General features: G+C 26.0%; 1 protein-coding gene across 3 annotated transcripts; it reads right to left on the reverse strand.

The window, feature by feature from the left end:
- Positions 1 to 714: 714 nt before the first annotated feature.
- On the reverse strand, positions 715 to 27,427 carry LOC134834858 (calcium uptake protein 3, mitochondrial). Of its 3 annotated transcripts, XM_063849672.1 has the most exons (10): positions 27,178 to 27,427; positions 4,852 to 4,990; positions 4,677 to 4,787; positions 4,501 to 4,548; positions 4,322 to 4,404; positions 4,124 to 4,189; positions 2,487 to 2,612; positions 2,021 to 2,426; positions 1,469 to 1,626; positions 715 to 1,090 (listed from the first exon to the last, which is right to left on the reverse strand). In XM_063849672.1, exons 1-10 carry the CDS (start codon positions 27,373 to 27,375, stop codon positions 1,019 to 1,021), a joined length of 1,407 nt encoding a protein of 468 aa, XP_063705742.1. In that variant the 5' UTR covers positions 27,376 to 27,427; the 3' UTR covers positions 715 to 1,018. The 3 variants fall into 3 exon arrangements, with proteins under 3 accessions (XP_063705742.1, XP_063705726.1, XP_063705734.1); XM_063849656.1 differs by lacking the exon at positions 715 to 1,090 and having other exon boundaries at positions 1,278 to 1,626; XM_063849664.1 differs by lacking the exons at positions 715 to 1,090; positions 4,124 to 4,189 and having other exon boundaries at positions 1,278 to 1,626.
- Between the last annotated feature and the right edge of the window lie 30 nt (positions 27,428 to 27,457).

The raw sequence follows: 27,457 nt of genomic DNA on the forward strand, positions 1-27,457 counted from the left end.
ATTAATCATTAAATTTAATATAATTTAATTAAAAACATGAAAATTAACAATTTCGATGAAATTCGCTGTGCTTTTTTATTATTATAATATTTTGTTAAATATTAATATAGTTGAACTACATTATAATACATATCATTTTTCATTCATTTTATATATATTTTTGACTAGTCCATAATATTTTTTTTCAATTGAGAAATATTTTTTATAAAATTTGATGGATTTTTAATATTTAATAGAAAATAAAATAAAAATATACAATAGAAAAAGTTATAGCCCGATATGTTTAACATTTGTTATATTTAATAAAAAAATATTTTAATCATTTAAATAACAATAAATTAAAATTCAAAGTTAAATGGCATTGCACACAACACAAAAACAAATATTAAAAAAAACAGAAAAAAATAAATAAATAATTAAAGTAGATTCCTGAAAGATATTTTTAAGTACAACTTTAAATAAATTTAATACGTAAAACTTAAATTTTTAATTATATAATATGTTAAATGGTGGTTAAAAAATACTTTTTGTCAATATTTTAAATTTATTCCTTTAAAAATGTGTTCTTTAATGCCAAACTTGTAAACTTTTGTGCAACCTTTAATATTACTTCATCAATTTTTTATATATTTTAAATAAATATAAAAAAATCATGTTATATATTTGTAAATATTTAAAAAAAAAAGAATTCACACTATTTATCTCTAGAACAATTCATCGCATTCTATTTAAAGAATTATTTTATTTTAAACTATTATCATGATATATCCTTGAATTCTTTAATTTTTTATATTTTTAGTCTAATTTTATGTTTCTTTAGCAAAAAATATGTATAACAATCTTTAAATATACAACATATTCATTATTATATATCTATTGAAAAATTATAAACTGAGGAGAAATAAATAAAAAAATTTTAATACCACACATTTTTTTTTTGTTTTTACATTCTAAGAGGTAAAATTTTATTAAAAGCGTTGAGAGGAAGTTTATTAATATTTTTTGACTCGATGTTTTTTTAGACTTTGGACTTCATTTCTGCTTTGAGACATTGTTTGAATGCTTCAAATCCTTCTGCTTTGGCAACGGACTAAAAAAAAAATGAAAAATTTTATTAGATAATTTTATAAAAAATTTTAGATTTTTACGAAAATACACAAAATTATAAAAAATTAAAGCACTTACCTTTAAAATTATTAAAATAAAGGAAAAGTTAGTAACAAAAAACGAGTTAAATAGTCAAAAAATAAAATTTATTAAAAAAAATTAACAAAAATATTAATAAAAACTACTGACTAGTCACAAAAAAAGAAATAAATAAAGCTTAAAACAAATGCCTTGCCAAATCTCTGCGAAGCCGTCTACAAGCCCTTGACCGTAAAAGTGCAAAAAGTCGAAATTTGGACTCAAGCAATTCGTCGTCGAAATCATCCTGCAACCTGTCACCCGTAAACAAATAATTACTCACTTTGAATCCGCGATGCAAGCGATCCTTCATGATCGCAATGAACTCCTTGTAGGACAACAATCCGTCGCCGTCTTCGTCGAAAATGGCAAAAACTGTTTCAATCAAGTGTTTGTTGAGCTCCGAGCCGGTGCAAATTTTTACCGCACGGGAAAATTCATCTAAAAAAAAATTAAAATTAAAAATTCTTAACTTTTTTTTAAAGAATTTAGGGATTTTAATTAAATTTATTTATTTTTTTAAAATTAATTTAATAATAAATTTTTTAAATAAAAAAATAATTAAATATGTAAAAATAAAATAAAATTAAAAAAAATATTAAATTAATTAAATTTATTATTTTTTATTTAAATTTAATTTAAGTTTTTAAAAAAATTTTATTTAAAAAAAGTTTAAATTTAATTTAATTAATTAATAAAATTTTAATTAATTAATAAAATTTTAATTAATTTTTTTTTTTTAATTTTTATATAAATAAAGCTATTTTTTTTTTTTAATTTTTGAGAGTAGAATTTTTAAAAATTCAGTAAAAATATTTTTTTGTTCTAAATTTACCTTTCGAGATAGCTTGATCAGCCAACGTATACATCCGCATGGCAATCGCAAAATCATCCAAATTATTCAAAAATTGACAAAAAGCTTTAAATTCTTCAAACGAGACTCCACGTTCCTTTGTGTCACGATCCAAAAGTCGATCCAAGTAACTGTCGTACTCGTCAGTATCCAAATAAGTGTAACGCAAGAGAATTTTCGCAAAATCAACTTCCGAGATACGCTCATGACCCTTGGAAAATTCACAGAACTCAATTTCAAGGACTTCCGTTTGGAGATTTTGCATGAAATTCTTGAAACCCTCGAATTGGAGCTCCTTATTTCCCTTTTTGCCGAAGAAATGAATCTGCAACGTGGTGTCAACTTTATGTTTGCGCTGCAAACCTTGTTCGTCGTCGACGTAGTGATGCTAAAAATGAGAAAATTCATTAAAAAAATTAAAAAGGTAAGAAAAAATTTAAATTTTTACATGAGCTTTATTCTTTTCATCCTTTTGATCGTCATTGGCTTCGCCATTTTCCTTATTTTCACCTTCAGGCGTCTCCAAATCCATGCCGCGTTTGCCTTTCCAAGCAAAACTGAAGATTTTTTCCATCTAAATTTGAGAAAAAAATAAAAATTTTGTTAGAAAATGTAAAATTTAATAAATTTTAGGGGAATCAGGAAGCCATTACCATCAGTTTTGGGGGTTTTGGAAGCAAACAAACCTTGGAAAACGCATTTTAATGATCATAAAGGGTCACAATTTCAGGTTAAAATCACCAAAGGAAGGAAAAACGAGGTATGTACACATTTTTTATGAAATTGGGATGAAGCAAAATTTTGTTAGTCACTCAGTTCTCATTTTTCACACAAAAAACAAAAATTTTTAATAAAAAAACACAAAAATATACGACCTAAAAATTTTTTACCAAAAAAATTTGGAATTTGTCCCTTCAATTTCCAATAATTTTGATTTTTTTTTTTCAAAAACGAACATTGATGAAATTTTTTTTCATTAAATTTTTGATAGAATAGAATTTCAAGCAAAAATTAACTCCAATAACGTCAAAAACTCGATCAAACTGACTTACGAATGAATTTTTAATTTTCTCTTCTTTTTTTTCTTCGCCAATTTCTTTGATCATACTTGGATCATTTACCAAAAATTTTGCTTGAGAAGTCGTCGAGACTAAATGATAAATCTAAACACGATTTTTCATTTTTTTTTAATTGAAAAAAATAAAAAAATAAATTTAAATTATTAAAAATAATCGAACCAATATTTGAATTTCGTTAATTTTTTAATAAAAAAAAAGTCTGAAAAAAACAAAACTAAGCGAAAAAAATTTTTTAGTTAAGTTATTGGCGAAAAATTTCAATAAAAAACATTTTTAGAGCAGAAAATTATTTTTTTTTTGAAGCATTCAAATATTTTTCTTGGCTTTATAATTTTTAATAAATAAAATAAAAAAAATTAATTTAAATTAAAATAAATTAAAAAAATAAATAATTTTTATAATAAAAATAAAATAAATTATTATAATTTTAAAATTAATAGAGTAAAAAAATAAATTAAATTAAATTGCTTAAAAAATTAAAATAATTAAAAATAAAATAAATTTATTTTTTAAAATTAAAAATAAAATAAAAAATATTTAATTTATTTAAAAAATTTTATAAATTAAAAAAAAATCATTTGTATTAAATTTATTTTAAATTATTTAATTTTTTTTTTGATTTATTTTAATTTTTTAATAAAATTATTTAAATTAATTTTTTTTATAAAAATTATTTTAATTTTAAAAAAATTTTTTTATTAAAATTATTTAATTATTTTTTAAAAATTCAATCAAATCGCGACTCAAAATTTTCATCGAAAATTTTTTAATAATTTTTTTAGTTTTCTTTCCATCCTGAAACCACACACAAAAATACCGAAGCGATGTTAAACTGCACAAAAAATCTATTCTACTGGCTCGAGGATCATTTTTCAATCGAGTTAACAAGAAGTAAGCGTTATCTCATGAAAACTCGGACAAAAACTGTACAAAAAACATTTTTTTTTATTAATTTTATCTTAGACGAGGGTTACGAATTTTCTTTGAACTGAAACTTTTAGCTCACTGCTTTTTTCGTATCGTCATCAATGCCTTGGCGATCTCGAAAAGAACCACCCAGAATACTTCGAATCTGTCAAAAATAATTTTTAATTTGTGCGATTTTAACATTTTCTACTGAAATTCGGTCTCTACTTAATTTTTTTTTACTAAAACTATTTTTTCTATTTTTTTTTTAGATTTTTCAAGTAAAAAATTGACTTACAACTAAAAACTCGTCTTTATCAACACGTTGATTTCCATCTGTATCGAACATGTTGAAGGCGATGCGGAAGCCAGATGTTGGTTCTAAAGACAAAAATTAAAATTTCAAGCAAAAAATTGATCGATGATCGTTTTTAGAAATGATTAATTAAAGAAATTTGTTCAAAAAATGTCACTTACTTGTGAGAACGGACAAGAGGAACAAATATTCCGTGTACGAGATGATGCCTGAAAAGAGTTCAAATCGGTTTTATTGCCGCCAATTTAGCATTTATTGCACTTTAATGATGTTTTATGAGGATTTTTGCATAAACAAACGATTTGTGGTGCAATAAAATACTCGTAAAAAGTCGTACCTCGATCACGTAGTCCCCGGAATAACGAAGGCGATCCACGTTTGAGACTCGGAGTGTCGTCTTTTAGGTGCTGGATCTCGGCAGCGGTGAGTTGTTTGCGTTTTAATCTTGCTAAAAAATTATTTTTAATGAAAAAAAAATTTTTTTTTTGAAAATTTCTCATGAAAAAACTTACGTCTCGGCTCTTGTTCAACAACAGACTCCAAAAAATCCTGCGGCGTCATGTAAATCTGACCATCAAATTCCACAGATGCAAACTTGATAAAACGCTTTTCACGCGCCGATAGTTTTATGGCACGTTCAGTGAGCTCATCCTGAAAAAAAGATAAAAAATCGTTAAAAAAAAGTCCTTTTTCTCATGAAAATTAATGGCAGATCGTTAATTTTGTGGAATTTTATGCATTTTTTACGACTTGCACAGGTCCCGAAACATGAGACGCTCGTAAAACTCCGAAAAAAGTTCTCAGGAAGTCGTCACGCAGGTCTAAAAATAAATCCGAGTCCCCTTTGTCAAAAAATTTCGTCAAAAAAAAATAATTTTACTAATTGTGTCATTTGTTTATTTTTACAGAAATCATCAAACATCGCCCGAAATGTGGAGCAAAAGAGATGAATGGTAAGTAAATGATATCCTCCTTTGTGCATGTGACGGCATGTGCTCAAATTGTTCAAAAACCAAAACATCATATTTGATTTGTTTCAGTTTTTGATGTTTTTGTGTTCAAAAATGATGCACATATGTTAACAATACAGTTAATGGAGAAAATGATCGATGTGACATTTTTGTTTACGGAGAAGAAGACGAAAAATAGCGATGGAAGAAGAAAGAAACGTAAGAGATGAGGGGCACGTGCTAGTAACCCTTCGTCAAATAAATTTCTTTTATGACAGATGAATGATCGAATTAACGCGTTTTATTGGAACAGAATGGGATTAAATGATGAGATGCGTTTAAAGTGATGGTAATTGATTAGCTATGGCAGGAGGGTTATTGTCGAGGTAAAAGGTGTAAGTTTTGAAGAGATTTTTTTTTAAACAGAAATCAATTTTAAAAAGTTACAAAGGTAAGTATTATTTTTTTTATCTGAATATTTAAAGAGAATTTTAAAAGTGAAATTTTTAGGTTGATGTCACGATGAAGAAAATGTTCAAATTTAGGTCCAAAAAATGATAAATATGGAAATATGAAGAGATTTTTAAGGAATTTGGAGAAAAAGGCTAAAAATGTCTGAAGGTTGGTTTTCTGAACCGAAATAGAAAGAAATTGCCATCAAGACATATCGTACAACGAACAAGGATCAGTTTGGTACAAAGATGTCAAAATATTCAATGAAATGTCAAGACTGTACGAAACTAACTGTGATAATATAAATGAATTCAAGAAAAATGCCCTGAAATACATGAAAATCATCGCAAGTTGAACCTATCAACAACAACCAATGAGACTGAATCTTTACAAATGTATCATCTTTTTATGTCTTATGTGATGTCAACTGTAACTCAAATTGCATCACCAAACTGGGCCAAAGAAGCAGAAATCCTGAACTCCGAGAATTTATTGATTTATTGTATTTTATTTGAAAAGATGGATTTTTTTTATGCCGGAGAACTTTTTTCGATGGCTTTTTTACCCCAAAAAAATGTGACTGCCAAGGGCTTTTTCCTGTTGAGCGTGTGACAAAATATGATAAGAGCTTCCAAACTACTTGATAATCAATATCGAGAGACTCGAAATTAAAATTACATGAATTCACATCACCCGATTTCATCAAAAAAAAAAAAAAAAAATATGACATGAGATTTTTCGATGGTTTTGTGTTATTTAGACCTAAAGTAATCGACTCAAAACTCAAACTAACTCAAAAAATCTCATGCCATATTTTTTCGATGAAATGATGAAATCGGGCGATGTGAATTAAAAAGCAATAATAGGTTAAAATCAATATCTATGATAACCTACAACGAATAAGGCTCAATTTGATATAAAACTTTTGATGAATTTTTTTCGAGCGATTTATAATTACATAACTTAACGTCTTTTCTCTTTCATTAAAAATAAAAGTTTTTTTCCATTGATGACTTAATATATTTCCCACGAATCAATATTCAAATTTCCAAATAAAAATTTAAAGAACTCGAATAGAATCTAAATTGATATTATTCAATTTGGATCAAATGGAAAAACACATCGAACTATTTTATGTCTCAAATTAGACATTTTAATTAATTGCCGGCTGTAAAAAACATGTCGAAAAAAAAATTTGCATTAAAACGTGTCGCTAAAATCGCTTGTTTGCCGCAACTAGACCACGAGTGATTTATGACGCTCGAACAAAGGACGCACAAAATCACCCTTCACGATCATTAAAATAACATGACTTTTACATCTCGTCACAAATTCTCGTTTTTTTTGACAATTTTATTACCTACGTCTTTAAACATCGCTTCTTCATTAGTTTCGATTTCGTTTTTCGGGCCCGAAATTAATTTACATTTACACATGATTCGCGAAGAAACAACGACAAAAATTTTTAATTGAGTTGTTAACAAGGAGAATGAACCCTTTATCACATTTTTATTAAGTGGTAACAACAACGCCATTAAAAAAATGTTTGATTTCTGATTCTGTGTCACCAAAAAAAAATTTTTTCGTCGAATAACATAAAGGGACTGATTATTACGACTCTTTGATGAGCACTAATGGACGTTGTTGTACCAAAAATCGTTTTTTAATCGATTTTGATGCGCGAGCTGCGATGATCATGACATTGACATTGAAAACTCGCGTCTTGTAATGAAACGGAACGAAAGGAATTAAAAAAGTTGTAAAAATTGTAACGGTAACACATATTCGAGCTGTTCCAAAAATTACAACAAAACAAATTAATGTTGATTGTTTTTAAAGGGAAAATGTTTTCGTTTAATTTATAGTTCAATGTTACAAGTCGGCATGTAATTTGACGCCGACTTTTAAGAAATGAAGACTTAAAAGTTTTTAGGGTGAAATTTTTTGGGGATATTTAGTTTCTAAACTCTTTCTAATGTAATACTTTTGAACTTTGTTTGACCTCTGTTGATATAATTTAGTGAAATTTCTTGATAGACTTGATTAAAATGCGCGCCAAGCCCATAAATTCACATAAATTTCAACAAGATGCTAGACTTTGGGTTATAAAGATGTCAGAATTAATGACAATATTGAAAGTTCATGCAGTTAACAAATAATTTAAGTGTTGTTCAAGTGCTTTGTGAGTTACAATTGAAACAGCGTGATATCAAAAACTCAAGTTGCTTGGTGAGTTTTTATAAAAAAAAATTTTTTGAATGAAGAATTATGTTAGAAATGTCTTCATTCAAAAATTTTACAAATAGTTGAATTTTTATATTATTTTTTTTCTTTATTTTCGTATTTTGTCAATTGATAAAATAAATTTAAAAATTAAAAAAAAATATTTTAAATTTTTTAAAAAAGACCTAAATAATAAAAAAAAATTTTAAAAATATTTAAAAAAATTAATTTGACTTAATTAAATAATTAAGTTATTTTTTTTTGTAAAAAAATTCATTAATTTATAATTAATTTTATAATTTTGAATTTTTTTTTAATTAAGCTTTAAATAAATAAATTAATTAATTAATAATAATTCGTAATAATAAATAAAAATAAAATTTTAATTTTTTTAAAATTTATTTTTATTTAAAAATTATTTTTATTTTATTAATTATTATTTTTTATTTAAAAATAATTTTTAAAATAAATTTAAAAATAATTTTTAATGAAAATACATAAATAAATTAAAATAAAAAAATAAAATATTTTTTTAAATTTTATTTAACTGAAAACTTTTTACGTTACAAAACAAATAAAAATCTCGACATACTTCCTCATAAATGGAAAAATTTGAAAAAATTAAAGAAACATTGTGTGCGGTACAATGAACAGTGTAAACATGAACTTCATAAAATCTATAATCGATTTATCAAAATTACACTCTTTATAAAATTATTTGTAAATTATACGTTTACTCGCATAATAACAGTGATTATCGTGCACTTTTTTATGCTCATTTCGTTCAATAAGTAATTGAAACCTGATTATTTTTTTTTTTATCTCTCCATGCTTTTGTCTGAAAATTGAGAACTTTTTCAGGGTCTAAGCTCGAGTTTGATGCCTCACAAAATATTTTTTTTTATTAACTCCGACTACATAATCAATTCGATCTCTCGAACGTGGGCAGAGGAATCTCGAGAAAATTTGTACGTCGTAAATTAATAAACCATAAAAAAAAGTTGTAAACGCGACAAGCGAACATGCGACTGGCAATGACGACAAACCGCTGTTCTGATGAAGATGTTTATTGTCTTATAACGCAGAAAATCTGGCGATGTTAGATAAAATTTTCGCGTAGGCGCAACATCATTGCTTCTGATCAGGTGCGTTCGCTGTGCAAACATTTATTGTTGTCTCAATTGTTCTTTCGCAAGGAGGTCTAAGACCTTTTCGCTCGTCTCGCTGCCTTAATTAATTCATCTCATTAAAGTGTCACATTCATCACAAGAGCTGCAGATCACGATAACTGTGTGCGTTACTGACTTGCGCAGCGAAGAATGGAGAAGAAGAAAGAAATGAAACGTCTTCATTATGAAGTCACTCGATCGCGTAAAAAAAGGCACACGTAAAGTCATTGATCATTTTTTTTTTTGTGTTTTTTGCGAAAATTTGCACGATGGCAATAAATTTGATCGCCACACATAACCCATAATTATGCAAGAAGATCACACAATCGAGACAGTACCGAAATTGTTTTTTGTCTGGAAGTCATTTTGAAGACGTTGAAGTACTTTTTTTTTGATAAAATCTTTATTTTGGGTTAATTTACTTAATTTTATTTTAAATTTTAATTTTAAAAATTATAAAAAAAAAATAAATAAATACATGTTAAAAAAGTTTAATATTTTATTTAAAAATAAATATTTTAAAAAATTAATAAAATTAATTATTTAAAAATAAATAAATTTAAATTAAAAAAAAATAAAATTTAAATTAATTAATTTTTTTTTAAGTTCATTTATTTTTTTTTTAAATTAATAAATTAATTTTTTTATTTTAAAGAAATATTTTTTTTAAAAATTTATTTTTTTATTTTAAAATTTATTTTTAAAAATATTTTATGATTATAAAAAATCGCAAAATTTTTTTTAATTAATTAAAATAATTTATTAATAAAAAGTTATTTAAAGTTATTTATAATTAAAAAATTAATTTTAAAAAAATTAAAATAAAATTAATTATTTTTTTTAAATAAATTAAATTATTTTTCGTATAAATAAAAAATAAAATTTTTAACAAAGAAAATTTTTTTCACTAAAAATTTTACAAAAACTCTACAAGAATGACCAATCAATATTGTTCACAAAGTGCAAAGGTGCAACACTTCGATCGCACACATTACCTCACATTTTGTTCTTTTTTAATGTCAAAAACGTGCATTTGCATGCTGCGACCCAACATTTGTGCTTTATGAGAAATTTATAAATCAAATATCGATTCTTGGTCAATTCTCAATAAAAATTCAAATAAAATATGGGAAAAAATTAACATTGGTGTTAGACATTTTTATTGCAGATAATCTCTCAAAAGGTACCGTTTGACAACTTATTTTACTTTTTTTCAACTTTTAGTTCTCATAAAAGTCATAAAAATCGGTAACAATTGATTTCCAGACACTTGTGACTTTAAATTTAATATTCGCAGCAATAATTGGTCGCCTTGAGGAATTTTTTTGTTGTTGTAAACTGCGACATTAATGACCATTTAGCAACAAATTCAGCGAAAAAAAATTAATCGCCTAGCAAATAATTGATTTTAAATTAATAAACCGAGTTCTAATCAGATCAGAGCGCGGTTAATGTGCGAACAATAGAGGCGCGACATGCGTGAGTTTATTTTTTTGTAATTTTTTTCATAATTCCTTGGTCACGCTATAAATCATAAGTAAGACGGAGCTAATATTTATTGACTTCTAACAACGCAGCAGCGCCAGTAACGCAGAAGATATCATTGCAAATGATCAATTATTGTGCCTACGAGTTGTTTTTATGCGAATGAAGTCATGCTTGGTGCAACAATTTCGCTCAGGGATATTTTTAAGAAGGCGCCAATTTTTACACTTTTAGGGAATTTATCATGAGGTAAGTTTATAAAATGCTTTTAACTGTTAAAAGTAGTTGAAAAATGTCATTTTGGTCATTTTTGGCCCTCTAGCGGCAATTTTAGTTCATTTTATTTTGTCAAAAATAATTTTAAAAATCTCAAAATAATTTTAAACTTTTTTCATCAATAAGTTTTAACATTTAAAGATGAAATTTCAGGTTTTTAAACGAAAATTTGAACAATTTCCTTAAAATTAAGAAAATTTTAAAAACAAAGAGCCATCTAGCGTTAAAATTAAAAACTACTAATTTATTTTTTTTTCTATTTTAAAACTTTCGATTAAAAAAATAATTTTTTATCCATTAAAAACTGATAAAAAATTTATCAAGGACTAACTTATGATCAAAACTTGTACCAAAAACGATTTATTTGTCTTCCTTGCTTGTTGCTTGTTCAACAGATTTTTTTCTTGCTCAAGAACTCAGAAGAAAAAAAAACAAACAAACAGCAGGTCTGTTATAAATATGTTTCACACGTTGTTCTGCCATATCGGGCAAACGGCGATTAATCAAAATATTGGGACATTAAAAATCTTTTATTTTATCCAATTTTCGTTGTTTTTCGCTCTCCTTTCGCTCTTTTATTACATTTTTTTTGTTTTTTCTTGTTTACTGGAGGAACACCAGGGGCGCCTTTTGAATTGCTTTCGCTTTTTTCGTCTCTTCTCTCTTCACGGAACATTTTTTCGGTGATTCATAAATTCATCTCGAGCAAAAAAAAATGTAATTTTTAAATTAAATCAGCAGGAATAATTTTTTTGTCGAATTATTTAAAACAAAAAATAATGAATTTTGTGCGAAAAACGACAAATCTGTCACTTTTTGCCAAAGAAAAAGGATTTCGTGTCATTTTTAAAGCTTAAGAGCTTTGAAAATCGACACGAAATTCATTTTTCGAGCATTTTCGACACAAAAATTAAACTTATGCTAATGAGTTGCAATAAAATTAGTGAAGAATGCATGTCGTGAACAAAAAAAACGATAAACATTCATTTAAAAAGAAATATTTTTTACACACATTATTACCGGAGCACGCATGATTTGTTCGCAAAAAAAAAAAAAATAACAAATAATATCGCGGATTTTTATCTCCTTCGTCTCCTCATCTTTTTTCGCTCCTCATGACTTTTAATTATTTTTTAAAAAGATTTAATTAGTCGCCACATTGTCACATGCAGCTTTAATGTCTTCATTTGTGTCTTATACGAGGCAGTTCACACGACGCGATGACATTGAAATCACGAAAAAGTGACGTCAAAACTGCATCTGAGTGAATCCGACAGTTGGTCACGTAGAATGTTTTCGGAAGTGCATCGCGCTCTCGTCTCATGTGATCGTGTGATAAATTGATGAGAAAATTGCCGGCTAGAATTTATGTTAAATGTCATATGATTGCCCGGCGTACGTGCAGTTTTTGAATGAATATGACTTGGCAAAAGTTAATTTCATGTGATTTTTGATGAGTATTGTGATTGTTTATTACTCATTGAACAAAGTAAAGAAATTCAGAATTGATTTTTAAAAAAATAATTTTAAAAATTTTTTATGAATTTTCGTTCGTTTTTAATGAAATTTTAAAAAATTGAAAGTTTAAATTAAGAAATAATTTCTTAAACTCACCAATAGATGTCGTTAAAATTTTCGTTGATGTTAAAATTTATCACAAGATGGCATTAGGATCTTAATCTAAATATTAATTAATTAAATTTGCCGCCAGAGGGCATAAACTTTTATTCAACTTCATAAAATTACTTTTAATGCCTTAATTTACTAAATAAAACATAAATTAACTTAATTTTTAAAGATTTAATAAAAATCGCCGATAGAGGGCTCTGAGTTTTCTTTTTTTAAAAAGAAAGAAGAAGACTTAAATGTCTTTAATTTCAACATCAGCCTAAATTGGCTTAATTATTTTTTAAATGTTAAAACTTACCACAAGAGGGCCTAACTTTATCAGTTAAAGTCATTAAGTTTTGCGAAATTGATCAAAATTACCGCCAGAGGGCGTTTTAATATTTCTCTTAAATATTTAAGTTTTCTAAAATTTATTCTTCGACTCTTTTGGATATAAAATCCTTTTTTTAAATTATAGGCAGAGTAAAATGTCTTAATTTTTGCCCATTTAAAGAACTTAATAGCTTCTCCAGTAGAAGATATCCATAATTCACAAAAAAATCCATCGCTGTTCAATTAATTCTTTGACGGCATCCCTTGAGATGTTTCGTTAAACGATCTCCCAGGTAGGCACTGTCAATTACGAAAATCCCATTATTATCCAAATTCGGTTGGATTAAACCTTTATTACGACTCCATTTAAAGCACTTTTTTTCGTACCGAAAGATGCGCGGAGAAACCGAAAGTGTGAAATGATTTATGGCTGCTAATGAGTCAACAGGTATCTTGCTCTATATGGCTCGTACGTGAACTGAAACTTAATTCACGGTGATTTATTGAATGAATGCGCTTGATATGCACCATTGCATTATCTTGCAGTTCTTTGTAAATTTTTTCCTTCAATTTTTTTTTTGGGTAAATTAAAAACCGCACACGAGTCGGCAAGTACTTTTCCGTCGACAATGACGAGAATTAATTTTGAGCTAATTATGCGAAGCGGTGGTCTTTCAAATCATCAAAAAAAAAAAAAGAATTCAATTTCGCTCGTTAATGAACACGAAAGGAACACACTTTGCGGCTTCCAACAAAAATTTTGTTTTCGTCGTAATTTAGGAATCAATGTCATGTCATTATAACATATATTTAAGTGTCGAAAATTTTCGGAACACGCAACCTTACAAGCGTTCTTATCGCCTCTTAATTTAATCTGAAGCAGCAAAAAAAACTGCACGCGTTAAATTTATCAATTTTACTCCTTTACTTGAAACATGAAATCGCGTCGCAAAACACAAATTAGCTAATGTTAATCCATTTATGGCGTGCGAGTTTTTTTTAGAAACCAAAGTCATGTTGCGCAGAAAAGGTGTTTTTTGCGAGCAATTTGTTTCTGCGGGCATTTTTCGCACCTGTTGACGTTCTTTTCGTGATTTATTTAAGAATCGAATGAAAATCTAATTTTGCTTCCAACTGTTTTCGAAGGAAATTTGCATAAAATTTTATGAATTAAAGAAGATGACTCGAAGCATAAAAATCTAGTTTATGATGCTGCTAAAAGTTGTCATCGCACCCACATTTTCACATATCTTGTCATGTAATTAATTCAAATTCTAATCTAATCGCAGCAGAACAGCAACTGAAGGGAGCGATAAGATTTTGCAGTCCTTTCCCATTGCTTCACTTTGCTTGGCTTGACTTCGCTGCTTGGGATACCATCAGGTTGCGTGGTAAGTAAGAAATTTTCTATTACGCTTAAACTGTGAGAATTTTATCAATTTGATATTCAAAGTACATTCTGTCGTAAAAGAATATTGTCTCACGTCCTTGAACTTGAATTGAAACATATGAAAAACACGCAGCAGTGCAAATAGATGTGCAATAGTGCAATAATTCGTAATAATAAAAAAAATGTGATAAACTAATGTTGAGATTAAAAAATGTAGAGTTATAGTGTAAAAAATGTGCCTTTTTTATGGTATTAAATATAAAAACGCTGAATTAATTATATGAAATATTGTTGGATTGCAGGCAGAAAAAAATAAATAGATAAATATAGGAGAATTATAGGTGATTGATTTTTTGGAAGATTTGCTTCGGTGTCAGGTAAGTTTTTTAGAATTCAATTAATTCTTTACTTTTAATCGCTTTTAACTTCATTTTATTTTCAGAAGAACTTTTATGAGTCTTAAAAATTGAAGCAAAGTTAAAAAATTTTAGCTGAAAATTGGATGAAATTTTTCTATGATATTACTGTGATTTAAGACCTATATAGATATACTGAGTTTATAACATTTTTTTATTCAAAAGATCCAAAGATCCATCAACTTTACCTTTTTGACGGCGTACCAAGTACTAAGCTTATATCTTATATACTTCACTTGCAAAAAAAGCAAATTCCACAAAATATGGACCTGCGTTTCTAAAAATGAAAATGAACCTATACAAAATTTTAGTTGCTAAAGTGCATTAACAAAATGTATGATGGATAGAAGCTTCAATTTCTTCGTGCAGTTTGAACATGGCAGATTGAACGATCTTACAAGAAAAGACCATCTTCCTGTTGTTTTCATCTAATGGTTATCATAAAAGTCAAATCATCTTTCTCTAAATTACTCATATTTTAAGAAGAATCTTGTACCGAGTCTGATTTTTTTTATGTTTTCAAGATGAGGTTCTTCATAATTGAAACTTAGAAAAAATTTAATAATATTTCATTTTAAAAAATACTTAAATCTTGTAATAATACAAATTCACATTTTGAAAAGTAAGAATATTCTTATCACATTTTCATACTTTAAAATCGAAAGTTTGACTCTCAACATAAAACTAACAAAAGCGAAACTAAATTTTACATCATCGCTGATGCAATTTTGAGTTCATTTACATTGAGAGCACGTCGCACACGTATACCCTATTAAAAGGATAATGTTCAAAAAGAATAAAATAATAAATCAATGCATGCAAATGTTCAATATAATATAATAATAATAAAAAACGAGCATACGATATGATAATTATTTCGCAGATACACAAAGTTGGATAAACCGATGACAGAAGTTATTCGCATTAAGCCATAAGCAAGCAATGACACGTCATGCAATCAATTCTCTTCTTTTTAAGCCACTTCATTAGGCTTGAGTCTCTTTTGTTGATACTGAACAAAAAAAAGTTAAATGGTCAATAACCGATCTACTTTCGTTGCACTCTTAATTAATCTAATTATGTTTTCATCTTTGAATTAAAATGTCTTAATTAACTCACTCTCCTCTCATGTCTCTCTTTATTTTATTCCAATATAATTATCGCATATTTTATAGATAGAAAAAAATCATTTATCATAAAAAAAAAGTTTTTTCCCTTCATAAAAAAAGTCAGCAATTGGCATACAAACAAATGTGATATAAATTAAATAATTATAGAGTGGATACTTCACAGCGACCGATCAAAATGTGAAAAAAACACAAATTTATAAAAAAAATATGTATGTTTTGACAAATTGAATTAATAATAATAAAAAACCATCTATAAATAAATGATGATTAATGGTATTTAAATTCAAACATAATTAGCTCCATTTGAGAGATCGAGTCAAGTTGAATTGAGATGTAAAGTGATCATCGCGAGATTTGACTTTTACAGTAATATCGTGTTACAAAAAGGTGCGGAAAGTTCTCAGTCCTTATTTAAAGGAATTAAGTTTCTAATAAATTACAAGTAATTAAGATGATGCAATTGATGCAAGTTTGTAAGTAAATTTTAACCACAAGACCATTTTTGGCATTTCCTTTGGTCGATTCGTTTAACAAAGAATATCCGTTCTAATTTTTACACGTCTTAAAATCAAAAAACCACAAAATCACAAAGTGAAATTTATAAAAAAAAAATCCCAGAAACAATTGAATCTTAACCACTGACTTTGCTAATTAACATGCGACTACTGTCTTTGCTTTTATTTGTTTACAAAGATTAATTTATGGTTGCGTGATGTTTGTTTTCTTAACCGCGTAAGATATTTTTGCCCATACTAATTAATTAAAATTGATTAATTATTTACACAATTTTAACAAAATTTAAACTAAAAACCCTTTTTAAATCATCTTTAACGTCAAATTAATATGACACAGTGTTGACAATTGCTGCCTTGCTTGGTCATTAAAGGGTCTCTCGATTTAATTTATTGTTATTCAAGTTGAATATTTTAAGATTAAAATTTATTTATTGGCATCTTTTATATCACCGCGAAATATTTTGATTATTTTTTTTCCACTGAATCAATGAATGAAATGATGAGATAACTATAAAATTATTTAAAAAACAGTTTCAAGATCAAGATTGTCGTGATTTTTTATTTATTTATTTTTTCTCATCGCATATCGAAACGAGTCCCTTCAGTGTGGAAAAAAACAATAAAAGAAAAAAATCTACGATAAAAGTGTAAACGTCTCATATGAAGGTACAAGAATCACGAACAAGTGAACGAAGAAAGATAAAAAGCTCGGAGATTTATTACGATTTTTTTTTTGTAAAATAAAACATTAAACAATTAAATAATAGAATAAATTTTATTGTTTAAGAAGGTGTGTGCGATGTTTAAATGTTAAACAAGACAAGTTACATCCTTAAAAATGTGAAAAGAAAGAAAGAATAGATCGAAAGTTTGTGTCTCAACTTCTGAAGAAGTTTAACACAAATAGACGCCTATCTGTCAGTTTAGTTCTCTTCCTTGATCTATTACTATTCTGACACGATTTATGGATGCCGGGAGAGAAATTAGAAAAAGTTGTAAAGAATTTGTGTTTCGCAGTGAAATTTTTTTGTGAGGCATGGTGCGAAATATGAAGTTAAGTAAAGTCCTCTATATACTTTTTTTTAGTTATTTTTCTTATTAAAACCTTTTGTTTTTTTAGATAGACAAGTTGCCTCGAAGGTTCAATACTCTTGACCGTCAACCAACCAAAGAAATTTAAAGAACTATACTAATTTAGAGGATACTTAACCGATGCAAGTTTCAGATCAGACATCAAGCTCTATATACAACAGCATTTCAGGCTGTTCCATTAGAAAATGAAAAATACCTTAGGACCTCTTCATATGGCCTAACGCCTACGACACCTAATATCCAAGCAATAATGGACAAAATCTAAGTTTTGATAGCTCATCCAACTATTGCCGAGTATTGAAGCTTTCAGCTATATTTTACGTTTTGAGATCAGTTGATATAAACAAACGGAGTCAAAACATTTTACGAGTAGAATACGTTTAGGCTAATAAAATCCCTTTTTCAAAGCTCATCAAGCAAAGGAAAGCAAAAAGAAAAAATTATATCAAAATCTACAGTCGGAACATTGAGATTATTCCAAAAAATTGCATTAAAAGGGTCTTGTATGTCGAACCGCTGACAAGTCAAGAATGCGTTTCTACTTATTTAAGAGACAAATCATACTATTGAATACTATAACCGATGTCTTGAACAGGCAATCTTTACAACAAAAAGTTGGAGATTCTGCGAGACTTACAAAAAGCTTTTAACTATGTAGACACAAGTCTTTTTCAACTTGTTACTTTTTTGACTGTTTAATGTATATTATATCTTTTACTTTTAACTAATAATACAAATTTATAAATTTTCTCGCATTTTATATTTCATCTTGCGAAACGTGAATTTCTCACAATGAAGGATTGAAAAACAAATTCTTTTAAAAAAAAATCTGTTCCTTTAGGTGAGTGTTAGAAACGTAACAAGAACAGGACAGATTTAGATAGACATTTAGTGAAAAGGAATGGACAAGTGTTCATTATCGTATCACTTTTTGAAACAAGCGAACACGGTGGCCTATCATTTAAACGCTTTTTAAAACACGCCATGATTTTAGATTTTTGTTTTTTGCTAAAAACCATCTAAATTCCTCTAACATGATTAATTGGCTCGCCTTAAAAAAAATCAAGAAGTGCAAAAATATTTCACCTTATCGTGTCAAAAGTGTAACTCCTTGACACATTCAAGCATCGTTTTAATTAAAGATTAGATATCTGACGAGCACAAAATTAATTTTTTCGACGCAATGAAAAAACAATTAAGAAAGGACCGAAAAATTGATTGGGGTTAATGAAGTGTTAACTTGACAATGCACTGCTCGATGTTCATGACCGGCATAAAAAAAATAAATATTTTGATAACTTAAACCGCGCACGGACTGCATGCTGCGCGCATAAAATTAGCTTGTCAGTAAGACATTTTTACAAAAGTTGTTTTTAAACGTTTTTTTTTCTTTGTTTTAAAGAAACAAATGAAATAAAGTAAAAGAACAAAAACAAGTGTGCAGCGATCGGGTTGCATCATTCATAAATTTATCCGATTCCGCAATCCTCATTATTGGATCATCAGGGAGTGGTTCAAAAGTCTCTTTTTGGGAACATGAGCCTTGGATTAGTTTATGACCTAAAATTACTGTCAGCAAATTCATTCAAAAAGTATCTTGAGTTGTCTGGGAATGCATCGAATTCGTGGCTTATGTGGTTTATGCTCTTATTTTATTTCAAAAGAAAGACACGTTTGACAGTATTATAAAATATTAGTGACAGACAGTCGACGCGGCGCGGCAGTATTCAATATTTATCGAAATTGGATCGAAATAATTTCGAGAAAAGGTTTAGAAAAGAGACAAGAGTACAAGGTTACGGGCAAGTTCTTACTTTTTGTTCGGTGAAACGAGAATATTAAAAGGGAATATGTGGGAGTCGTTAATTAATCGTTAACGTCTTTCTAATGTTTTTCTGATTTTATTGGTTTGTTTTTTGAAAAAATAATAAGTGACAAATCGAGGAGTCAAGAAACACTTTTTGTGTAAAATCAAACGAAGAGCAAAGTTTAGTGTAATTAATATTTTTTCGAAAACGAAGTCAAATTTAATTCAAAATTTCTTGAAATGAAATTTTTCAGTCGTAAAACGATCAGCTGATATCTTAGAAAATCCAAAGGTTCGAAAATGGCGGGAAATTTAGCTTATTTTGAAAAATTAAATAAAAATTTAAAAAAACCGAAGAATTTTCGGTCATTTTAAAAACTTTTGAACAATTGTTTTTTTAATCGAAAAATAATTTTCAATAGTTCATGATTTAACATTAAAACCTACTTTAAAAAATTTTCAATTCAAATTCCAAAAAATCATAAATCACCAAATATCGAACAATCTAAAAGTTCAACTACATCACGACTTAACACATGTTTCAATTATTATCTAAAAAAAACAAGAAAAAATTCAATCTTCAGTAGTTTTCCGTTAATGTTATGCGCATGTCTGAACGGATCAAATAAAAACCAATCAATCGATCGTGTGTTATTTGAAATGTTAAACATGATACTTTATTGTTAATATTTTTCTGCTACCTCTATTACTCGACCACTCTGCGTTTTTTTCTGCATTTTTACGTTTGTTTAACATTTATATTATTAGACAAACACGCGTTGTTGGAATTAATCCCTAATTTGATAAACATTCACTTTGTACCATTAAATTTTTTTTTTGCTACTTGTTTTTCTATTGAACTGCGTTTCATTCAAACGTACGGGAGAGAAACTTGTATAATCCACATAGATTAATCGTCTAACAAATAAATATCGATTACATGTTCGACATGCTTTTAAATGCATGTTTTAACGATCTGCGGTCTCTTGATTTACTTTGCTGCAGAAAAAGTTGTAAATGAGTTGTTAACAAAAAAAAAAAAAAAAAAAAAAAAATAAAATAAAAATTGAGATTTGTTTTTACAATTAGACACATGCCCTAGACCTTTTTCTTGTAGTTTCATCGGAACTGAGGCAATTTTCTAAAAAAAAAAACTGCGGAGGAACTCAGGTATAATTGAAACATTTATCAAATAAACGAGTGCCTCGAGGGAAACAAAAAGATTTATTTGTCGGCTAATATTTTTTAATCAAACCTCAAAATTAATATTTTTCAGATGCAAGTCGGATGTCAAGTCGAGTGGAGATGCAAACAAGGTGCATGTCGTGTTTCATTTTGTAACATTTCAATTTTTTTTGTGAATAAATGTGCATAAATTGGAGCCACAATAATAATAACTAAGTCATGCAGAGGCATTTAAAACTACAAAACACTGCGAGAAAGAAGACAAAAAAATGATGTATGCAAAGAGAGTCGAGTTCTAATGTGTCTGTGCGAGAACAATAAGACGATTTTGTGGAGAATGTGACTACATCACATCACATATTTATGAAAAAAATTAAGAATTTTATTTTTCTGAAGAAAAAATTTCTTGAGCGTATTTCGTATTTTTTTTAATATTTTTTATGGTTTAAATTCAATTAAATATTATAAAAATTTATTTTGTAATTTTTTTTATTATAGCAAATTTAAAAATATTTCAATATTATATTTTTTAATATTTGAGAAAAGTAAAAAGTTGAAATTAAAAAATAATTTTAATTACTTTTAATTATTTTTTGTTAGATTTTTTTATTTAAAAATTTTATTTTTAAATAAAAAATTTAATAAAAAAAAAAAAAAAAGTTTAAGAAAAAAATTTTAAAAAAAATTTAAATAAAAAATATATTTTTTAAAATTTTTTATTTATATTATTTTTATATTATTTTTTTTAACTATCAAAAATTCTTATAATTAATTTAAAATTTTTTAAAAATCGGCTTTCTTATTTTCTCTATTTTCATTCGAAATTTTTTTTTATATTTTATTTTTTTATAAAATATCTAAATTCTCTGAAAATTTGCTACAAAAAACTTATTATTTAAGAAAATTAATTAATTATTATTTAAGAAAAAAATTCGAATGAAAATTGAGAAAATAAGGAAGTAGATTTTAGAAAATTTTAAAATTAATTAAAAAATTTTTTTGAAAGTTTAAAAATAAATTAATATAAATAGAATATAAATAAAAAATAAAAAAAAAATTTTTTTAATTTAAAAATAATTTTATTTATTATTTTAAATAAAAAATTATTTAAAATTAATTTATTTTTTTTTTTTTATTTTTTTATTTAAATTTTTATTACTTTATTTTTAAAAATATCAAAAATTTTTAAAATTAATTTTAATTTTTTTTTAAATCGTGGAAATTTTTTAATTTTTTTAAAATATTTTTTAATTGACAGACATAAAAAAAACCCAATAGAACCAAATTTCAACTCAAACAAATGCCTAAAAAACGAAAAACAAAAGAACAAAATAAAAGTGTAAAGGAATTAGCTTTGGTGTGTTATTTGTCTGTCTCCTGCTCCGCATACCGAACTCATTTGTAAATTCTTGCGCAATTCCTTGTTAATTTTTTTTTATTATTTTTTTTCTCATTCTATTCAAAAGAAAGAGAAAAGACAAGAGAGATTAAGAAGACATAATGCGCAGATTTCAGTTCATTAACATGGCGCTGTCTGAACTTTCAAAAAATCCACGTGGAATTTTTTTTAAATCTCAGAAATAAAAACGAACCAATAAATAAAAAGAATTAATTTTTGTCACTGAACCAATTTATTTATGAGTATCAATAATATTCATATAGTCTAGTTTCTAGTTTATTTACACAGAAAAGTAAAGCATGATAATTAATGTGCTGCTTTCTGTTCAAATATTGACCTAAGCCACTTTTCGTGTCTTTACGGATAATAAACTACAACACACCACTCATTAGGGGGCAATAAAGATACTTTATTGATTCTTCATCTTTTTTACGATGAAATTTACAATTAGGCGATAAATTCGGTGATAAGGTTACAAAATATCGGATTTCGTATGAAGATAAGAGATCTTGGGAATTTCAGATCTCGCAAATCAAAAAGTATGTAAATCAGATCAAAAAAAGATTTTTTCTTTGTAAGGAACCAGAAATTAAATTAATATGCACCAAATGTCGATATTATGTAATAATTATGCATATTTTATGTTCTCATATTTGTTTTCTGTCGTCTTCCGAACGGAGGGGAGTCTTGAAGTCGGTTCATGTTTAATAATTGGTAACAACCTAATAAGAAGATTGATGCGTTCTTGGCTTCAAGATGTGCATTAAGTGAGGTTAACATTAAGAGCCGCGCCTGTTTTAATGTTCTATCATCTATTCTTACAGCATCCGATTCTTGTTCTGATTCATTTTTTTTTTTTTGGAGAATTAACATACAAAGAATCTGTTTTGTAAACCTTTTTGTGGTTTTTTAACATTTTCAGTGGGCGCGAAGAAATAATTGCGCCAATTTTGAGTTCATTGATCTCTCGTTGATGGCGCCACTGACCTAAAGTACGCGACGATCATTATCCAATTAAGCTTTTGATCTCTAAATTAAATGTAGAACAAAATATGTGCAAACTTTGATTTATAACGCGTGCAGTGAACATTACAAGTGTGACATTCGAAAAAATAATGTTTAACATTTTTAATGTCTTTTAAGCCATAAATGGAGAGATTGAACTAGGTGACAAGTGTTTTAATTTTTTTTCTTTTTTTTTTCAGTGAATGCAAATAAAGTATGTTTTTTTGGTTCTTATGTTGACAAACTTGTTTACATGAATCATTTTCCGTGTGTGTTATCGAAAAGATTTTTTTTTATACGTTTCTTGTGCATTTTTTTTAATTCAAAAAAAAAAAAAATAATAAAAATGTTTAAAAGTTGAATTAGCAAAAAAGCGATTTTCAAATTTTTAACGGTCAATTTTTGAATTGAAATTTGATAAATTTTTTGAATTTAATTTATTTTTTTATAGCTAAAAATAAAAAAAAATAAATTATTTTTTTTATAAAAAATTAAAAAAAAGAAAAGAAATATTTTGTTATAAATTTTTTAAAAATAATTTTTAATTTAAAAATTTTTAAATGTATTAAATTTTACTTTTTAAATTATTTTTTTTTATTTTTTCAAAAAATTAAAATTAAAAAAAAATAAATTAAAATTTAAAAATAATTTTCTCATTAAAAAAAAATATACATATTAAAAAAATTAAGCTAAAAAAAATTAAAATAATTAAATTAAATAAATAAAAAATATTTTTTTTACATTATTTTTAAATTGAATTAAAAATATAGAAAATAAAAAATTAAAATTCAAAAATAATTTTATAATTTAAAAAAAAAAAAATATTTAAAAAATTAATCTGATTTTTTTTTATTTTAATATTAAATTAATTAAAAATTTTATTTTAAATATTTTTTATTTTTAAAAATGCACTTTTGTTAAAAAAATTGTTCTCAATTAAAACTTTTAACCACAACATTAATAAATTTAATTATAATAAAGTGATAATTTAAACATAATGTCAATCTCAATTATATCGCGGTATATTTTTTCGCGTTTAAAGCTTGTTTCGCTTGCATGCACCAAAACTTAATTGCCCGAATGTTGATTTAATAAACAAATTATCGTGTGTCACTTTTGTCAACATTGAATATTTTCATTAATTTTTCGAATACCTTGTTAAGTCTCCGCGTCAAGTGCAAACGAAAACGAATGTTCGACACATTTTGACAAGAAATTCAAGCACAAAAAAGTTCGCACATGTAAATAAAAATTAAGTTCTATTTCCTGAAAAAATTCCGTCATCATTCGCTTGAACTTGGTGTGAACTCATGAGAACCAGATGAACGGATCTAAACGACAAAAACTGCAAAGCTCGGTCATTAACATTCGGAATCAACAAGTTAATCAACACTATTGCATATTTTAGCAAAAAATAGAAAAAAATGTTTAAAAGCATCATTTAATCATGTCACAAAGACAAATTTTTGACAGACTGAGTGATGTTTCAATCGTTTTTGTTCACAAATTCGCTGATGATCAAAAATTTCGTATTGTGATGAATTATTGACCGAAAAGCTGGCAAAAAAAAGTAGTTCATAAGCGTGTAAGCCATTAAATAAAAAAAAAGTTGTTAGATAAGCAGGAATTTATTGGCTTATCAGTTATTTTGCATTTTCTTTCATCACTTAACGATTTTTTTCTTTTATGTTTTTTTTTCTTTCTTTTCTATTTTTTACTATAAATTCAAAAAAATTCACACAAAATTAAAAAAAAAAATATTTAATGGAAAAAAACTTCAAAAATTTATCCTTCAATAATTTTTTGTTGTTAAAAATTAATGTTTTAATTAATTGTCAACGTCATTCGCAAATCACTTGATCGATGAGTAGCGAAAAATTCCAACATTTGTGATTTATGTCGTTAGCAAAATAGCAAAACGCGAAAAAAATTGCAAACTATTCTACATGTGTGGAGAAATGATAAATTACGTTCAATTAACGAAACTCATTTGAATTTCATTAAAAAAATTTAAAAAACTTTTTTTTTTGAACGGATTATGCAAAGAAGCATCTGATAGACAAATTCTCTAAGTTTTCGTAAATAAAATTTATCAAGAAGTTTACAAAAAAATAAAAGAAGGAAAAAAATGCCAAAATTTGTGTGTGACAAAAAATCGATAAGATGGAACCCCTCGGCGATTGAGCAATATCATTAAAAAGGGCTTAGCAATAAATTGGATGGGACACAATTAAAAATCAATAATCATAATTTTTTTTTGTTGGAAGATAAGAATCAGCAAAGGAGCTTAAAGGTAAGTTTTTTCTTCATTTAAAATTTTTAAAAAAAATCGATTATTTCCAAAGCAAGCATTTAAAATATTTAAGAAAATTAATGAAAGCTTTAAAAAATTATTTTAGTCAAAAAATTATTCAAAAATTATTAAATTTAAAAAAAAATTAAATTTATTTTAAAAAAAATTATTTTATTTTAATTAAAATTTTAAATTAATTTAAATATATTTTTAATTAATTAATTATTATTATTTTAATTAATTAATTATTTTAAATTTTTATTTTATTTTAATTTTTACATTTTAATACATAAATTAATTTATTTTTTAAAAGCTAAAATTTAAGTAATTATTTTTTTCAAAAATTTTTAAGAAAAAAAAAATTAATTAAAAAAAAATATTTTTTAATAAAAAAGTAAAGATTAAATAATATTAATAATAAAAAAATTAAATTAAATAAATTATAAAATTTTAATTAATTTTTTTTATTTTATTTTTTTATTTACTCTTATATTTTTTATTTTTAAAATTAATTTTAAAAAATTATTAAAAATTAATAAAAAGAAATCTTTTCAAAAATAATCATGAATTAACTCATGAAAATTTATAATGAAAAAAAATTACTCAAATTCCTTTCATGTCACTCAATCTCCGAGTCATTTAGCAAAAGTAACCCATTATTAACACTTCAGTACAATTCCATATGATAATAAAATAATTGATCACTTCACGACAAATTGCATTCATTCATTAAATTATTTTTTATGCAAAACAATCAAAATGCATCTGACTTGACTTTGTTTATTGTTCGCGAAGAAAATTGCACGCGACAAAACTCACGTAGGCCAAACACTTGCACAACTTGCAAAACTTAGCAACTTTGATTGTAATTAACTGCAATGTCAGCGACGACTCGTAGTCTAATGCAATCAAAAAAATTACCTCCGTCAACGAAATTTTCTGTGTGTCTCCGTGCGGTTGTTGTTTTGCCAAAGCGACATATGAAGTCATTTGTCATTAAAATATTCATTTCATTAATGGATCGTCGTCGGTTTTAAAAGGAAATTTTTGATTGATTTTGGTAGCAGCTTAAAAAACTTTCTAATATATTTTTTTTCGTTTGTTTTTTGAACCAATTTTGAGATTTTTTTTAAAAAGGAAAGAGATGTGTGAGAAGAATCTTGAAAAAGTCTCAGAGTTGTCGTTCGTTTTGACAGGAAATAATTTGATTTGTGTTCAATTAAGGATGAAATTGAATAATTAATCTTTGTCACGATCAGTATTTTTTTCTTCGTGTGTTCAAGAGACATAACTGTTAATTGTGAATGAGGATAAATTGGATGATTTTTCATATTTTTATGAATTTTTAAGACAGAAAATTTTTTTTTTTGACGAAAATAATATTTTTTTAATTTTTAAATTCGTTTCAATATTTTTTAAATTTAAAAATTATTACATATTTAAATATTAAAAATAAATTATGATTAATTTAAATTTAATTTTTATTTTTAAAAATAATAAATTTTTTTAATTTAAAAATTAATTTTAATTTCAAATAAAAAATAAATTTAGTTTATATTTTTAAATTTAATGATCAATAAAATTAATATTTAATTAATTAATAAAATTTTAATTTATTTTTGCGAGTTTTTTTAAAGAATATTTTTTAATTGATTTTTTTCTTTGCAAAATTGAAATATTTTTAATTAAAAATTAAATTTTTTTTAAATTTTGAAAAAAAAAATTTAATATTTTTTTTTTTTTTATATAATTTTTTTTTGTAAATTTATTAAAAGTAAATAAAATTAAATAAAAATTTAACTATTCAAATTTTGACAAATTTAAATTCTGATCGTCTTTCAATCAATAAATTTTGCTCAAGAGACAAAAATCTGCCTTGTTTGCTCCTAAAATGTATCTCTTCACATTGGATTCTCTCCAAAAATTCTTCAAATAATGATTTTTTTTATTATCACAAAAGGTCAGGGTTCTTTATTGAGTTCAATTTTTTGCACTAAAAACTTTTTTCGAGAACATTTAATTTCTTTTTTCAAACATTTTGACATTTTTCTTCATAAAAATCCTCTTTTTTAACAAAAATCCTTTCAAATTTCGCAATTTTTCACTTACCTTTCTCAATTGCAACGCCTGAACCGTGAAAGAATTCTTCCATTTATGGTAAGTGACAACGGCAATTCCTCCGCTTAACACCAACAAATATTTGTTCAATTGATTTCCGTTCACTTTTTTCACGTTCGCTGTCGTCAATTGTCTCGAAAACCGCGTAAAATTTTGAGAAAAGTGCCTGAAACGACCGAATCCAGCCATTTTTTCTTCCTTCAAAAAGCGACGACGAAGAATTTTTCGTTTGTTGATGTTTTTATTTTTTTGACGTTTCTCGTTGCCTCAA

This window comes from Culicoides brevitarsis, chromosome 1 (assembly GCF_036172545.1).
Source record: "Culicoides brevitarsis isolate CSIRO-B50_1 chromosome 1, AGI_CSIRO_Cbre_v1, whole genome shotgun sequence".
In the NCBI taxonomy this organism is placed as follows: domain Eukaryota; kingdom Metazoa; phylum Arthropoda; class Insecta; order Diptera; family Ceratopogonidae; genus Culicoides; species Culicoides brevitarsis.

What these genes read in the sequence shown, in the direction of transcription:
- LOC134834858 (XM_063849656.1), bottom strand. Translation starts at nt 27,375, where the DNA reads ATGGCTGGATTCGGTCGTTTCAGGCACTTTTCTCAAAATTTTACGCGG. An exon ending in CCTCTTGTCCGTTCTCACAA is followed by an intron (nt 4,405 to 4,500) that starts GTAAGTGACATT and finishes TTTTGTCTTTAG; the next exon opens with AACCAACATCTGGCTTCCGC. An exon ending in ATAAAGACGAGTTTTTAGTT is followed by an intron (nt 4,190 to 4,321) that starts GTAAGTCAATTT and finishes TATTTTTGACAG; the next exon opens with ATTCGAAGTATTCTGGGTGG.